General features: G+C 54.4%; 6 protein-coding genes across 6 annotated transcripts; 4 read left to right on the top strand and 2 right to left on the bottom strand.

The window, feature by feature from the left end:
- Positions 1–426: 426 nt before the first annotated feature.
- On the top strand, positions 427–3,091 carry MYCGRDRAFT_89071 (uncharacterized protein; the record flags this gene model as incomplete). Its single annotated transcript, XM_003856049.1, has 4 exons — positions 427–521; positions 847–852; positions 950–1,002; positions 1,233–3,091. 4 exons carry the CDS (start codon positions 427–429, stop codon positions 3,089–3,091), a joined length of 2,013 nt encoding a protein of 670 aa, XP_003856097.1.
- A 572-nt stretch (positions 3,092–3,663) lies between these two features.
- On the top strand, positions 3,664–4,573 carry MYCGRDRAFT_89072 (uncharacterized protein; the record flags this gene model as incomplete). The annotated part of the gene is made up of 2 exons (XM_003856050.1): positions 3,664–3,853; positions 3,969–4,573. 2 exons carry the CDS (start codon positions 3,664–3,666, stop codon positions 4,571–4,573), a joined length of 795 nt encoding a protein of 264 aa, XP_003856098.1.
- Positions 4,574–6,666: 2,093 nt separating this feature from the next.
- MYCGRDRAFT_89073 (uncharacterized protein) lies at positions 6,667–7,798 on the bottom strand (the record flags this gene model as incomplete). Its single annotated transcript, XM_003857502.1, has 2 exons — positions 6,667–7,272; positions 7,331–7,798. 2 exons carry the CDS (start codon positions 7,796–7,798, stop codon positions 6,667–6,669), a joined length of 1,074 nt encoding a protein of 357 aa, XP_003857550.1.
- Positions 7,799–8,040: 242 nt separating this feature from the next.
- On the bottom strand, positions 8,041–10,572 carry MYCGRDRAFT_98331 (uncharacterized protein; the record flags this gene model as incomplete). Its single annotated transcript, XM_003857501.1, has 5 exons — positions 8,041–9,716; positions 9,771–9,843; positions 9,902–9,965; positions 10,021–10,336; positions 10,401–10,572. The coding sequence occupies 5 exons, from the start codon at positions 10,570–10,572 to the stop codon at positions 8,101–8,103; spliced, it is 2,241 nt and encodes a 746-aa protein (XP_003857549.1).
- A 599-nt stretch (positions 10,573–11,171) lies between these two features.
- MYCGRDRAFT_65563 (uncharacterized protein) lies at positions 11,172–12,125 on the top strand (the record flags this gene model as incomplete). The annotated part of the gene is made up of 2 exons (XM_003856051.1): positions 11,172–11,945; positions 11,997–12,125. The coding sequence occupies 2 exons, from the start codon at positions 11,364–11,366 to the stop codon at positions 12,123–12,125; spliced, it is 711 nt and encodes a 236-aa protein (XP_003856099.1).
- Positions 12,126–13,449: 1,324 nt separating this feature from the next.
- MYCGRDRAFT_14647 (uncharacterized protein) lies at positions 13,450–14,601 on the top strand (the record flags this gene model as incomplete). The annotated part of the gene is made up of 1 exon (XM_003856052.1): positions 13,450–14,601. A coding segment is annotated over one exon (1,152 nt), but the record flags the coding sequence as incomplete, so codon positions are not given.
- Positions 14,602–15,271: the final 670 nt, after the last annotated feature.

The following is a 15,271-nucleotide window of genomic DNA, read 5'->3' on the forward strand; positions in this document are numbered from 1 at the left end:
GAAGGCTGTCACAATCATCGACCGGGCGAAGAACTTTACGCGCACGAGTTTGCCGTCTTTGGCGGGCGAGCGACCGGTCTGAGGCATGCAATTCTGCCTGTTGGACTGTCACGGCGGCTTTCGAGGATCAACGGCACATAGAGAGTCGTGCTTTGGCCAGCGACCCATGCTATGTTCGCAAGCCGAATAGCTGTTGCAGCCGCTCCTTGGTTGTTTGAACTGCTTGAGATGCTGGACATGGCTGTCATACTGATTGCCTTCGATCAGAGTGCCTGCATGTAGCTTCTTGCAGGCTATCGAAGCGCGTCAAATGACAATTGTACTTATGGCATCGTTGCCTGGCGAAGAGCAAGCCCGATATGCAGAAAGATTTCGTCCTATTGCTCAGTGGTTCACAAGGCGTGCAGTCTTCGTGTCGAATGTATGATGCGCGAACATCTCGCATCCCACGAGGACTACGATGTGGCTCCACATGTTTTCGCGATCGGCAAGAACGTGCCGGAAAACGCTCCTCACAGTCAGTTAGCCTTAAATATAAGCTTGTTTGTGACGAACGGCTGATCCATGCGCAGCCACTGACATGCACGGGACAACATCCAGTCAAGCTGCTCGTCCTACCTGCTATGTTACACGAACGACAACACGTACCATGACATGCGAGCGAGATATACGACTACTTTTAGCATATCCCGCTCAATTGCACGGTCGACTACCTGTACGGCTATTTGACATGGCCTCCGCCTTCACATGTACGACTACTTGACATGGCCGCCTCCGTCACATGTACGACTATCCAGCATGTCTCGTACGATAACATGTGCCGCTCTATAACATACATCGCTTTAGTGACACGTACGGCTACTTCCACGGCTATTTAGCATGTTCTGCTCCGTTACATGTACGACTATTTAGCATGACCCGTACAGTCACCTGTACGATACCTGTACAGCTATTGGCCTGTCCTGGCAAATTACCAGTTCGAGTGCTTGCACGACTATCTAAGTAAGCATGTTACCTGTACGAGGGACTGTACGGCAAGTTAACTGCACGACTGTCGAGCTCAATTGTTGTGATTAGACCGACTAATGGCAGCTCACGGATGGGGCAGCTCGACAATGAGCTTGAGCTCGGAGCTTGGAAGTGAGCGTTGATTGTGAGAAAACCTTACTTTTAAGCTTGTTTCTGTGATTGGGGACGAGCACGGGCCCGCGCTGGCTTCTTCTTCTTTAAAGCTCGAGCTTCGGACCTTCCTCAACTTTCTCACATCCGCAACAACAACAACACTTCACGCGCAAGCACGACCCACCACACCGCAAACATCAAGCACAAGCTCAAGCGCATCAGAAGTACACAAATCAAGACAAGCAAAAGATATCACACACGAAAACACGCACACACAATGGCTCGCCTACGCGACCAACCTCCGCCGTCGGCCTCGCGACGCAGCACTCGCATCGCGTCAAAAGCCTCCAGCCGCGCATCCTCCGTCGCCGCTTCTGACGACCACAGTAAGCCCACGAAAAAGGAAGGCGCAGTTTTCAACCCCGCCGAAATCGCACGTCGCATCGTATACAACAACGAGCGGCACATCATCCCGACACTGACCAGCCGCCAAAAAGACGATGTCATTCATGCCATCGCCGACAACCAGATTCAAGTGGTGCGCCAACACAAGGTCGAGGTTGAAAAACTCGAGGACGAGGTTGAAGATCTGGAGCGCCGCATTCAAGTCGGCGGCATTCAGCGCAGCGCGCCAGCCAAACCGTCACAGCCTCTGCGCGATCACTTCCTCTACAAGAACGCGCCCAGCAGGAAGCAGAAGGTCACGAGCTCCGACACCCCTGGCAACGGCTCACTCAGCAAACAGTCACCCAGCAAACAGTCACCCACGTCTGGCGAACTCTCCGAATTTGGCGACTCTCAAATGGTCACTTCAACCCCTCTGACTTTGGCGCCACACTCACATCAGACCGCTCCAAGCTCAGTGCAGCAGCAGAATGTCAATCGCGACACCTCGTCATCGCCACACAACAACGCTGCTGAGACACCCAGGCCCAACCTCCTCCGCCGCGCTTTTGGCCTTCTCTCATCACCGTTCGGCACCATTCGCAAGCTCAGCACCACCACTCAGGCACAGCGACCCTCACTTCTCCAGAACGGCGTTTCATCACAAGCTTCGGGTGAAGTGATCGGTGCCTTGCCAGCCTCACGCAAGCGGCCAGCACCAGAGCAAGAGCAAGAGCCAGAAGCGCATCACGAGGTACAACAAGGAGTGAGACAGGAGCCGGCTTTAGCGCGCCCAGACTTCAGCGACGCAACACCCACTCGTACCAAGGCAATGAGGACACCACGCACTGCGCGCATCCCGCCATCTGCCCCTGGCAGCACCTACCCTACCCCACTGGGCGCTATCTCCGAATACACCGAGCCTTCCGAGACGAACATCCGCCGTCCAGAACCCACACCAAGCAGGCACCGCGACATCGCATCAGTACGCCGCCGCCGCGAGCTTGCGTCGCAAGTCACGATCCCGAGACGTGCCTGGGATCCCAAGCCTCTCCCGCGCGACCCAAATGCCGACAGCAGACTCGAGAAGCTGCGCGCATACCACGAAGCGAAAGACCACCTTCACAACTTGCAGAAGGATGAGGAAATCAGAGAGATGACCCAGCACCGTACCAAGCGTGTGAAGATCGATGATCTTGTCGCCATACCCCACAACCGACCTGGAGATGCGTCTGGAACATTCCGGATGTACGACGCGGATAGCGACGACGAAATGGAGGTGGAGGAGGATTGTGAGGTGAGGGAGAACATCTTCCGAGGTGAAGATCGTCCCCATGAGGAGGAGTTGAACGAGATCAACGAGGTGGAAACTAGCCTCACGCCAGAGGTGGACACCGACGTGGAAGCCGCTCATCTGGAATTCGGCACTCCACCCGATGTTGGAAAACGCGATGCCAACGAGTCGCCTATCATCGATGCGACCGAGAACGCCAAATTCGAGATGGCCTACCAGCATTGGCTGCGAAGCGGGGGAGAAATCCTCACCTGGTTGTTCGAGCAGGATGGCTTTCCTCCCATGCCATGAGCTTCGACTCCCCTTCGGGGTTGAGTCAGCTCTCTTCGGCTTGAGCTCCCCTTCGGGGTTGAGCTCGCCCTCACGGGGTGGATTCTTGGACTTGGGCTTGGGCTTGAGCTCCCCTTCGGGGTTGAGCTCGCCCTCATGCGGGGGTGTGGTTTTGGTTTTCTGCGTGGTGAGCATGCTCCCCTTCGGGGTTCGAGTCGCTCACCATGCCAATGAGCGGAGAGATATGGGGTCAAGCGGGCGTTTGTTTTTGGAGAGCATGGCGCTTGTTTTTTGGGAGAGCATGGCGCTGTTTTTTTGGGAGAGCATGGCGTTTGTTTTTGGGATTGCTTCCGGCGTTGTAACGAGTATGAATAGCATAGCATGAGACGAATGACCATGGTTTACGACATTACCCTTGTGATCGATCGAGTGCCAAGTGAATTTTGTTTGAGACCATGCCAACAAGGGCGGAGTCATGCAAATAGAACCGTTTCGCGATGCGGAGACGGCGAAGCGATACGTAGCGACCTCATACGAAGAAGCGGTTTGAGAGCAAGCCAACACCAGCGGAGTTATACGGATGGAAACCTCTCATGATCCCCGGCAGAGCCAAAAATCATGTCGAGCTTGCTGAGCTGCCGGATGATGAGCTGCTGGATGAAGAGATAGCCCTGGTCTCCGGTGCCCTGCCCAGTGACGCCGAGATCCCTCTTCCAGAGCAGTACGATGATTTCATCCGCGACGAGGATCCGAACAAGCCTCGCCGTCGTCCTAAAGCACCGGGTCCGCCCCCTGCTTACCTTCAACCTGGCCTTCAGCAGTCTCTCAGACATTCCACCATGTCACAATTCGTGTCGAACTCCAAGGGCATGACAACTCCGGAGTCTGACGGGCTCAGGCGACTCTAAGAAGAGCCCTGAGCTCAACTCGGCCGATGGAGACGCACCAGAAGTGATCGATGTGGATGCCCTCCCTGCTTTGCCGAAGCACAATCGAATTGCAGTCCTCTCCGGTCATCCTCAAGCCAATGGAAGCAAGTCCACCGCCAACAAGTCTCAAGGCGGCAAGTCCACGGCCAGCAACACCACGGCCAGCAAGTCCGCGACCAGAGACGTCATGGCTGGTTCCTTGTTCCAGTCCAATCTCATGTCCACCTTCACGAAGACTGGGTCCAATTCGAGCGGTGCCATTCCCATGCTCCCGCCGTTCAATTACACAGACACCGCCCTGATCCCACATAACATGGAGAAGCAAGCCTTCAAGACCAACAAGCGATTTGCTGAGGTAGTGGCACACATTCCAAATGCATTTGCTACTCCCTCGATCACCCTTGAAGACAAGAAGAAGCTACTTCTGGCATTGAACGAAGAGTGGAAACATCTTCTGAAAGACAAGAAAGACGGTATTTCAATTGAGACGCACCTCGCTCGAGTCAAGCCAATGTACCTCACTCGCGTTGTCTCCATGATCTGGAGAGCGATGCGATGCGAAGAAGGGTTTTAGAGACCATGCCAACAAGAGCGGAGCCGTACGTATGAAGTCGTGTTCCACTCCGGAGAGAGCGAAGCGGTATTGAGCGATGCGATGCGAAGAAGTGCTTCAAGACCATGCCAATGAGAGCGGAGCCATGCGTATGGGAATGCATGAGGACCCGGAGAGAGCGAATCCCGTTCTCGCATTTGCTTCGCATCGAATCTATACCAAGTAGAGCGGAGTCATGCGAATGAGTACGTACTGCGGTCCGGAGAGGGCGAGGTACTCGACTCCAAACCTCCGCAGAGTCCGGCAATATGAGATCAATGCCGCCAAGAACTTCGTATACAGTCTGCGATCCAAGAACATTAGTACTGGAGACGGCGGCTGGTACGTTCGTTTCCTTGAGTCCAAGATTACCTGGGAGAATTTCGAATCGCTGCTGTGCACTGCAACGCGCTATGGAGTACTTATGGCACGCCCTTCATTGACTGTACCGGCGGCACGAACCCAGGCGAACCAGGGATTAGCACAACAGCTTTTGATGAAAGTCGACCAGGCCAAGGCTCGCGCAGATACCAAATTGCAATTCGAGAACAACGAAATCAAGAACGGCTCGATCTCAATCTTCAAATTCAACGTGAAGCGTAAGCTGGATGATGCCACCCTGCAACGCGTCAAGGACGACGAGATCGAGCGACTCAAGGCCTTTCGCTCTCGTCTCGCGCTCTGGTCGGACTCTGGATTCCCTGGCGGGAGCTGCAGCCTTGGCTCCCAACGCACCGCGCGCTCTTCTGGGCGCGCCTCGCCGCGGATTTGGTTGGCGCGGCCCAGGTGCAAGAATCTCTTCTTGTGGAGACCATGCCAGCGATGGCGGAGTTGTGCGCATGAAACTAGGTCGAGGCTCGGGGGGAGTGACAGTCGATCCCACCGCTGCATTTTGAGGCAATGCCAACAAGAGCGGACTCTTTCGTACCTCAAGGTACTTTTGAAAGGTATGTGATTGCCTTGCCCTCCGTACATATGGCGACATCCTTCGAGCGTCAACGTCCTTTGAACGTCGAGCTCCTTCGCTGTTCGCAGCAAACGGTAGCCCAACAATGCTAAAGGCTCAGAGTGAGGCGGACTTGGAGGTTCTGGAAGCAGCTCGCTTCGAATCCGGCACTCTCCCAGATATTGGAATTCGCGACCCCAATGAGTCGCCATTTGTGGATCCGACCGGTCTCGCTAAGTTCGAGATGGGACTCCAGCATTTCATGAGAACCGTGGAACTTTTGACCCGGACGAATCGCCCCTCATAGATCCGTGGTCGCCCTTCAACGATCCCAATGACCCGGCCTTCAACGATCCCAATGAGTCGCCATTCAACGATCCGATGAGCGCCGCCAGCTCGGAATGGGGACTGCAGCACGATGTGTGGTAGAGGCTGACGTGGAACTTGACCCTCGCTAGGACAGTCGGCGAACGTGACGGCGGATGTGGAAGCAGTCTACCTTGTTAGAAGAGCAATTGAACGAGCAAGGAGAAGGCCCACATGCGCCAGCGTGGGAGTGTGGATGTACCCTACAGAGCGACTTCGATACAGTGTAGTTCGACCTCCTGCACTGAATGAGCAGCATTCGCCCGGACGTGGACAAGCGTATTGCCAACAAACCTCCTAGCCCGACGGGACGCAGCTGACTTCGAAGACGTGTTCCTTCGCTGTTTGCGTGGTCTCGAAACTGTACGCATGATCTTGTTTGCGGATGGTCTGGAAGTTGTGGGTGGGAGCTCGGCGCGATGCGCACAGCTCAGCTCAGCGCTCGGTTCCGTGCGCGCAGCTGAAGGCCAGATGCCCAGCTCAGGATCGGTCTGCACGGCTCAAATTGAGGCTCCTTGTCGAGGACGAGCGTCCTGGGATGACTTCGAAAACTTGCACTGTAGCGTGCGGTCTCTGCGTGAAAGACAACGTTGCTCGTCGTATCGCCTGTCCCAATGGCTCCGGAGGGGCCTGGCTGCTGCTCCCCGATATATGACAAAGAGTTTCCATAGCGCGCTTTGCCATTGAAGTAATTCACTCTTCCTGTGAGCAATATGCATTGCCTGCATGCTTGTATATGTTGAGCAAGGAAGTCCAGTCCAAGCTATGTGCTCTTCTTCTTCGAATCATCCTTGGCCAAGCCCATCGCCCGATCAATGCCGCTGACAAGCCTCAACATTCTCTGCACGGCAGCTGGCAGGACAAAGTTCCACTCGATCCACCTCGCATAGAATGGCATACTGATCTCTCCGCTCTCTCCAGCATCGATCATCCTCACAATCGCACTCGCCAACTCGACCGGCTCGACCACCGGCCCGAAGAAGTTCGACGGCGTCTCCAGCGCTGCGAATAGTTGGGTCGATAGTTGTCCTGGCGTGACGAGTATTGTCCGCACTTTCTCTGCGCCGGGCGGTGCAGAATCGGAGGACAATTCGGATCGTAAGCAAGTGTGCATGGCGATTTGTCCGGCTTTCGCGGCGCAGTAGTCGGAGAGGTTGGCTGCACCGAGCTTTCCCAGCACAGAAGCGATAGTGACGATCGTTCCACCTGTCTCAGAGGCGAGCATTCCCGGAAGAAAAGTCCGGATGGTGTGGAAATGCGAGATGAGGTTGACAGAAAAGTTGCGCTCGATGTCTTTCGATGTCAGATCCCAGAGTGGTTTGCCGTTGACGATGCCGGCGTTGTTCAAGAGAATCGTGGGAGGTCCAAGCTGGGAGATACAAGATCAGTTCGTGGACACAAGTCTGATTTGAGAAATATCTGCCTACATCATCCTTTATCCTCTTCGCAACTTTCTCCACCGCCTCCGCATCGCCCACATCGCACTGGTAGACTCTCACATCGCCCTCACTCCCAGTCTCTCCAGTCGACTGCACGAGATCCAAGATCGCTACTCGCGCTCCTCGCATGGTATACGTTTCAGCAATGACTTTGCCCAGTCCATTCGCGCCGCCTGTGACAACGACCACTTCCTCAGTCCAGTCAACTTCCCGTGGCAGGCCATATGCAACACGCTTGTTGACGACACTGAGCATCCATATCAAGGTGACCAAGCCTGCGAATATGCAGGAAGCGATGAACTGAGGACTGTCGTAGGGAGCTTGGATGGAGCGAAAGCAGACGGGAATGAGGCAGGCGACGAAAGGGTGGAAGATGCTGGTAGAGAGAACATGTGCGAAGAGGTCGATGGTGAGGTGTTGATGCCAGGGCTTGTCGGCAATGGTGGGCGCCGGCATACTGTATGGCGTTCTGCTCCTCCGGAAACGAAGATGAGGAAAGATGCAGGTGGGAAGGAGAGACAAGGGCGAACTTAATTCACGGAATGGGAAGTGAGGTGAATCCATCGTTTCATTTGATTAGTCAGCAGTCCCAGGACTTTGTACCGGCGGCTAAGTAAGAAAAGCATTGATGCTCGTGCTACCGGAATACATGTCGTGACACGATTCGAGCACTGAACGTCGGGTGAAAATAGCACTTGGAGAAAATACAGTTCCGTTCCATTAGCTACTTGAAGTTCTCACATTCTCCCACCACATCTCTAGTAAGCCACCATCAGAGGATACCCCTGAAGCTCACGATCAAAGTTCTTGTGCTGCGAGATCGCAAAGGTGAAGGAACCCACAAAATCGGCCGCGTCCTTGACCATCTTGACAGCCTCTGTAAAGCTCTGCGGCTCGATCTGTGCGGCAGTGACCACACCATAGCTCTCCGTCACAGCTGCGCTAGTGGAGTACTGCATGCCTGAAAGCTCGGTTGCGTCGCGGATGAAATCCACAGCCTCGCCAGTTGCGCCGATGGCTTTTAAGTGGGCAAAGGCTTCTCGCACCCAGTGGAGGGCACGCCCATTCTTGCGGAGGGTAGCAACGGAGTCGGCGCCCCCTGGTACGCAGATCGCATCGAACATGGTAGATCTCATGCCCTCCAAGTGGTGGTCTGGCTGGGTACCTTTGCCGGAGTCTTTGCTCTCGCCCGCAGCGAAGATTGGGCTCCTCCTTGGTGCGATAGTAAATGGCAGAGCCTTCTGAGCCTTCAATGCAGCCACAATGCCGTTGTACGCAGTGGAGTCGAAGCCGTCTGCGATGATAATGGCGACACGACGAGTCTCGATGGTGGGAGTCTTGGGCGCGAACTCAGTCTGGCTGAGACCTTTGGCAGTCTTACCATGATTCGTGCGACCAGCCGTCTGAGGTACGGGGCCACCGACCAGCTCTGCTACGCTTTGGGCCAACTTGAGATCGATGTCAGCCAGTCGTTGAGACATGCGCTTGTAGACAACCGGATCTTCGCAGTGGTCCAGCTCGAAGCCGAAGGAAGCAGTCATATGCATCTTCTCCGGCTCAGACATGCTGTTGTAGAACAGCTGTGCTTGGCTGAAGTGCTCGGCAAACTTCTTCGACTTCAGGCGTGCTTTGATGCCTTCGACCTTCTGAGGGTACTCGATGTAAGCGCCCTCCTCGGCTTTGGCGGGTGGCACGGCTTCAAAACGGTTGGGCCAGTAGTTGACCGTGCCTTTTGTGATGGTGTGACGACCTTGTCCATCTCTGTTGTTGTTCATGACCGGGCACAGTGGTCGATTGATGGGGAGCTCCTGGAAGTTGATGCCAATGCGCGAGAGTTGAGTGTCCTGATAAGAGAAGTTCCTGCCGTGGAGAAGAGGGTCGTCGGAAAAGCCGATCCCAGGGGTCACATGACCAGTCGAGAAGGCGACTTGCTCAGTTTGGGTGAAGTATTCGTCCGGATTGCGATTGAGCTGAAGCACTCCGACGTTCTGAATTGGCACCAAGTCCTCGGGCCAGATCTTCGTAGCATCGAGAATGTCAAACTCGAAATCGTTCTCTTCGCCCTCCTTGATGACCTGAACGCCAAAGTCCCACTCTGGGTACGACCCGCTCTCGATAGCCTCCCACAAGTCCTTGCGGTGGAAATCGGGATCCTGACCGGCGAGCTTCAACGCCTCGTCCCACACGAAACTGTGCACACCAAGCTTAGGTGTCCAGTGGAACTTGACGAAGTGCCTCTCGCCCTTTGCGTTCTCGAGGGTGAATGTGTTGACGCCAAACCCTTGCATCATGCGGTACGATCTTGGAATAGCTCGGTCACTCTGCTGCCACATGAACATGTGGGTAGCTTCTGTGTGCATGTATTGGAAGTCCCCTTGTATATGTGTCAGCTGATTGTCGAGGTGGAAAGATGACGGGGCATGCATACAGAAGTTGTTGTGAGCCGACTGCGCCTGTGGGACTTCATTATTGGGCTCTGGCTTGCCCGCATGGATGAGATCCTGAAAATATCAGCCTGTGACAAGATGGAACAACAGGACCAACAGGGTATATACACACGGGAAACTTGATTGCATCTTGAATGAAGAAAACCGGAATATTGTTGCCGACGACATCCCAGTTGCTGTGAGGCTATTAGCGAGGGCACAAACATACAGCTTCAAAACATCCACTCTTACCCTTCCTGTGTATAGTGCTTGATAGCAAAGCCTCGAACGTCACGTACACTGTCACCGCTTCCCCTGCTACCGAGCACTGTAGAGAAGCGCACAAAGGTGGGTGTTGTTCGCGATGTGTCGGTCAGAACTCCAGCTGAGGTATATTGTTCGAGGCTCGTGTGCAATTTGAATGTGCCAAATGCTCCGGCGCCACGAGCATGAACTACTCGTTCGGGAATGCGTTCGTGATCGAAGCGGTTGATCTTCTCTCGCGATGCGTGATCCTCCAGAAGGCTTGGGCCAGTGTGGTCTTTGTTGACGACTTTCAGCCAATCATCTGGAGCAAACGGTCGGTTAGTAGCTGATGCTATGTCTTAGACATCGATGACTGTGCAACTTACCTGTATTGTTCTGCTTCACGCCATAATCCGTTGTGATTCTATTGGCTGGATCGTCGTAATCTCGAGTGTCTTTTGCCAAGTCGGCGATCTTCTGTCCTTCGACACTACCATTGATGGTCTGCTGGAGCTTGTTAAGACCAGAGGAGACGGTCTGAGCTGCACTGGGAGACATTTTGATATTGTTTTGGAAATAGAGAAGGTTGGACAAAGTGGAAAGAGCAGGAAAGTACGCTATGGCGCTGCTGCTCGAGAAGATATATGTGCCTACCTCGTTCCATGCCGACTACCATCCTTGCCACCTACCTTTCAAGCACGCATGCTCAATCCGACCAATCGTTGAATCATGCTGACCACGCGAGAGACAAGGTGATGGCATAGTGAGCAAACGCAGACGCACTTACCGGCATGTACAGCGAGGTACGTCGAAGATATGACTGGCGATCTCGCTACAGTTGTGAAAGATGCGGTTACCACACGGGAACGTCATGCTGAGCATCAATGGACGAGGATGTTGCTGCTGGACCCACCATCGGTCTCTGATGCCGACGGGTGGCACAGGATGTCGGCATTGGCATTGCAATCATGAAAGGCCTAGCGAGGAGATCCTGATCTTCGCAAGCGTGATGCTGGATCTTGAGAGGAGAAAAGCCTCGTGGAAGTGAGGTGGAGCTTTGCGGAGCTAAGTCCGAAGAAGCTCCTACGTTCTCCTCCGCGGCGTGGAAGCTCAAGTAAAGACACGCTCTGACAAACGCTTCGCCCATTGCAACAAGCATTTCGTGCAACTGCAGTCCCACTTGAGTGCCTTATAACACGAAGCATATCGGCCTGCGACTCGCAACTCTGTCGACTGTCGCCAACGAGAGCCCTCGTGCCCCGCTGTAGGTCACATTCGTCAGCCAGTTGCCTACGCTTCTCATTCATCATCTGCGATCCTTCATCTTCACAACCACATCGCCATCACAAATGGGTCTCAGAATGGACGACATACACGAACCGACCGTGGTGCCATCTGGTCCGACCTCGCAGGGCCCGTCGAGCAGCGCAGCGCCCAAGCAGACCTTGAAGCAACTCATCGAGCAGAAAGAGAACCTGGAGGCCGAGCTGTCCGCCCTTGGCTCAGTACTGGACTCTCACGGAGTTAACATGCGGACTGGCCTTACGACGTTCGATGGATTTCCTCGCGCCGATATCGATGTTCCACAAATCCGCACGACAAGAGCAAGGATCATACGTTTGAAGAATGACCACAAAGCTGTCATGGCGAGATTGGAAGAGGCGGTCCACGAACAGTTTGCGGCGGGCAGGACACCTCAGACGAGCGGTCCTAGCAGCTCAATCACAGGGTCCAGCCAGTCAATGGCTAGTCGGCCAGCAGCTCCTGTCGTCGAGCCGCCATTCGCCAGGGTGAATACCGTCGTTGCAGGCAGTCCGGCAGAGGAGGCCGGCCTGCAGGTGGGCGACAAGGTCACCAAGTTCGGCACAGTGAACTGGACGAATCACGAGAGACTCAGCAAAGTGGCTCAGGCTGTGCAGCAGAATGAGAATGTAAGTGATGCGGTATGTGTCGGTTGCGGCGCAACGCTGACCACGTCGCAGCGAACGATTCTAGTCAAAGTGCTCCGCGAGTCTGAAGGCGCAGTGTCGACCTCACATGAGCTGCAGTTGACACCGCGGCAGGGCTGGGGAGGTCGAGGGCTTCTCGGCTGTCACTTACTACCGTTGTGAAGTAGCACTTTGGAAGACCTTTGGGGATATGCTTCACGAGCTTGCACCTGGTCCTGCGCAGATGGGGTCCAATTCGGCCACAGGTGGGCTCGGCCGCATAAGCCCACTATAGTCGCTCGACATACGTCTGCCGAAACATGCAGAACGTCGTTTCATGTTGACTACAGGTTTCAGCGCGAGTGCGAAATGCAACCAATGTCCACTGTTCGCTTCACGCCAAAAGACACGGCAAAGCTTGTCGAAATCGCGGGCTCGATGTTGTGGAAGGCGCGTCAACGGGCAACGCAAGTCTGAAAATGCGCACGAGCGCGCGCGTGCGCCCCAACCTCGCGTCCGAAAAACATGAAGCGATACGGCGAGTTCACGCGCCCGAAATCGTGTATACGATTTGTTCCATTACGCTGGAGCGACTGAGGTCGATTCAAAGTGTTCAGCCGAGGTATTGCCAGGCGTCCTCTTTAGGTCCTTCCAACTTGAGGGCGACAAACGACAGCCACTACCCATCATCTACGCGACCGAATGCTTCTTACACACGCGCAATAACAATGTTTGCGGCGCTTGTTACGCGGCTATCCCACCGGTCTGGGACAACAATAATGCAGGTGCCGCATGGGCCTACTGCAGGCGGCCCTCGATCATCCTTCCGATTGGGCGTCGACCATCTTCGAAACAGCTCAAGCTCTTCTGGTGCATTTACTCCAACCTCTCCTCCGACCTTCCTCCACTGATCTCGTGTATAACGTTCTCTTTTCGCGATATGGTCGTGTCTTGCCACTCGAGAGCTCCTCACTCTGCAGTGCTCGTCCATTCTCTGGTCCATCTCGTCCAGCTGAACACACTTTGTGAGTCACATTCGACGCAGGTCGCAAGTGGGACAGATGCACGTCGCCCGCATCTCGCGCAAAGTAGGACGAGTGAGGTAGGTTCAGAGGAACGTCCGATCCGCACAATGCCTCAGTCTTCAAGTTTCCTTAATTCACGATCCCTCCGATCACGATCAAAAGCGCACGCACATATTTAACATTGAACGACTTTATAACTTTTAATCCTCGATCATGATTCACAGCAAGCAGGACCGGGTCCTGGCAGGTAAACCATCGACTTCTTTCTCGACCGTGTCATCCGGCGCATCGGCCACGTCGGCTGCCAGTGTACGAAGTGGAGGAAGCAGGCTATTGTTCGGAGAGATCGATACCACCAGCGATCGATGTACGCGCATCGCATTCCCATCCTCAATCAACGAAACATTGATGCTAATGCAGGTACTTGTACAGCCATCGATAGCTACGCCTCCGTCTGCAACCTCGTATTATGCGACAGCAGCACTTTGCTCAAATTCTGGCTGGAAGACCGTTGTCGAGAAACACTACTCTCATGTCTACCAAAACGAGATCTTGCCAGTTTGAGGCTGGCATGCCATGACTTTGGCGTGCGGGCTGCGCCTGCGCTATTCGCCGACTTGAGCATCACATTTTCGACCAACATTTTCACCAGGCCGTCGAAGCTGGCCGCGCTGGACCGTTTGGGCTTCTATGTCAAAACTCTTCGATTCAATCTTCCACATTCGGCCGATACTTTCCTACCTCCTTTGATTGAACCCGACACCGGCGCTGAGCTGAGCTTCACCTACACACCAAATCTGCAGGAGGCTTCGACCAGGCGTCCAAAGTATGGCGACCTTGGCACGACCGAAATCCTCACACGACAATATCCGCCAATCTTTCACGCAGCGACCAACGTCTCTGCATTCGTTCGAGCATTCTCCGCCTTCGTCAACTTGGAACACCTTACTGTCAGCTGTCCCGGGTTTGATGCTTCCCAACGTTTCAGACGGAGCGCGGTCGACTATGCTCTCATTTCTCTTCGCATCGCGGTCGAGAAGAACTGTCTCAACGCTCTCGATACGCTGACACTCTCGCCAATACATCCTGGCGGACTAATCTATCTCGCGCCGCTGCTGGGCTTCGGTGCTTCACCACGCTCTGCGAGCCGATGGTCCCGCGTTCGCAATCTGGTCATTCATGCGAATAGTGTTCCTGCAAACCACAGCGACAGCGAGCCCGATCAGCTCAAACTTCTTCAAACCTACCTCCGTAATTTTCAACATAATCTCGAGACCTTCGACTTTCGCTGGATTGGTCAGCGAGGCCGATTGCCTCTGCGGCGTCCATCACTTTCCGAGCGCCACGGTGAGCACCCAGCTCATGCGCGAAGGGCAGGAATAGCAAGGCCAGGCACACAGACACCGTCTTTGGTTTTCCCTAAGATGAAGTGCGTCAAAATTGAGAACGTGTCAGCGACATCGCATGACATCAGCACTTTCATAGCGATGCACAAGACAACGATCGAGGAACTGGACCTTGAAGACATCGATCTGACGCACGGCACATGGGACGATGCCCTGTCACCTTTGACCAAGCGCCCTCTTCGCAACGCAAAACCCGAGTCCGCAGATATCCCGATTATGCTCTCGCCGACTGCAGGTCCGTCAATCTTCCCGTCGCCCATGGAACGGTTATCTGTAGTGGAGAATGAGCCAGGAGGTCGCAAGAGTCTGCGCATGTCGACTTGGCTCAGGGCGAAGGCGAAGCGGCCCTCGACGGCGCAGAAGATGAGGGAAGGTCTAATTGGCTGCGAAGAGCAACTGAGGAAAGTGCTCAGGGGAAGTGTGTTCGCCTGGAAATGAAGTATGGATGGAATCGTGCTGGCACGTTTCTGACCACGACGATAACGACAGAAACGAGACGACAGGTCACAGAACTGAAAGATCGATAACGATTCACGACAATTACGAAGGACGAGAGGGCTACGACGTTGGGTCAATGATCAGTGCTGCTTCATAAGATTACAGATAGCATATGAAACGTCCGTCGTTGCGACCATTCCTCTCTCCCATGGACGTGCTTCCTTTCTCGCCTCGGGCTGTTTAGACCTAGTCGATGCAGACCGATCTCCCGTGACGCTCAGATCTTGCATACAATCCTTGATGTGGTTGGAAGATATCCATGTAAGTGTACAGACTAGAACGAGCCGGCAGTCGGCAGTCTTCTATAGCACAAGCACTAGCAAGGGCATGTGTTCGCGCCATGCGTCACATATGAGCGACATCCTTGCGAGGCGACGATCGCAACATCGCCTGCTTGAGC

Source organism: Zymoseptoria tritici, chromosome 1 (genome assembly GCF_000219625.1).
Source record: "Zymoseptoria tritici IPO323 chromosome 1, whole genome shotgun sequence".
In the NCBI taxonomy this organism is placed as follows: domain Eukaryota; kingdom Fungi; phylum Ascomycota; class Dothideomycetes; order Mycosphaerellales; family Mycosphaerellaceae; genus Zymoseptoria; species Zymoseptoria tritici.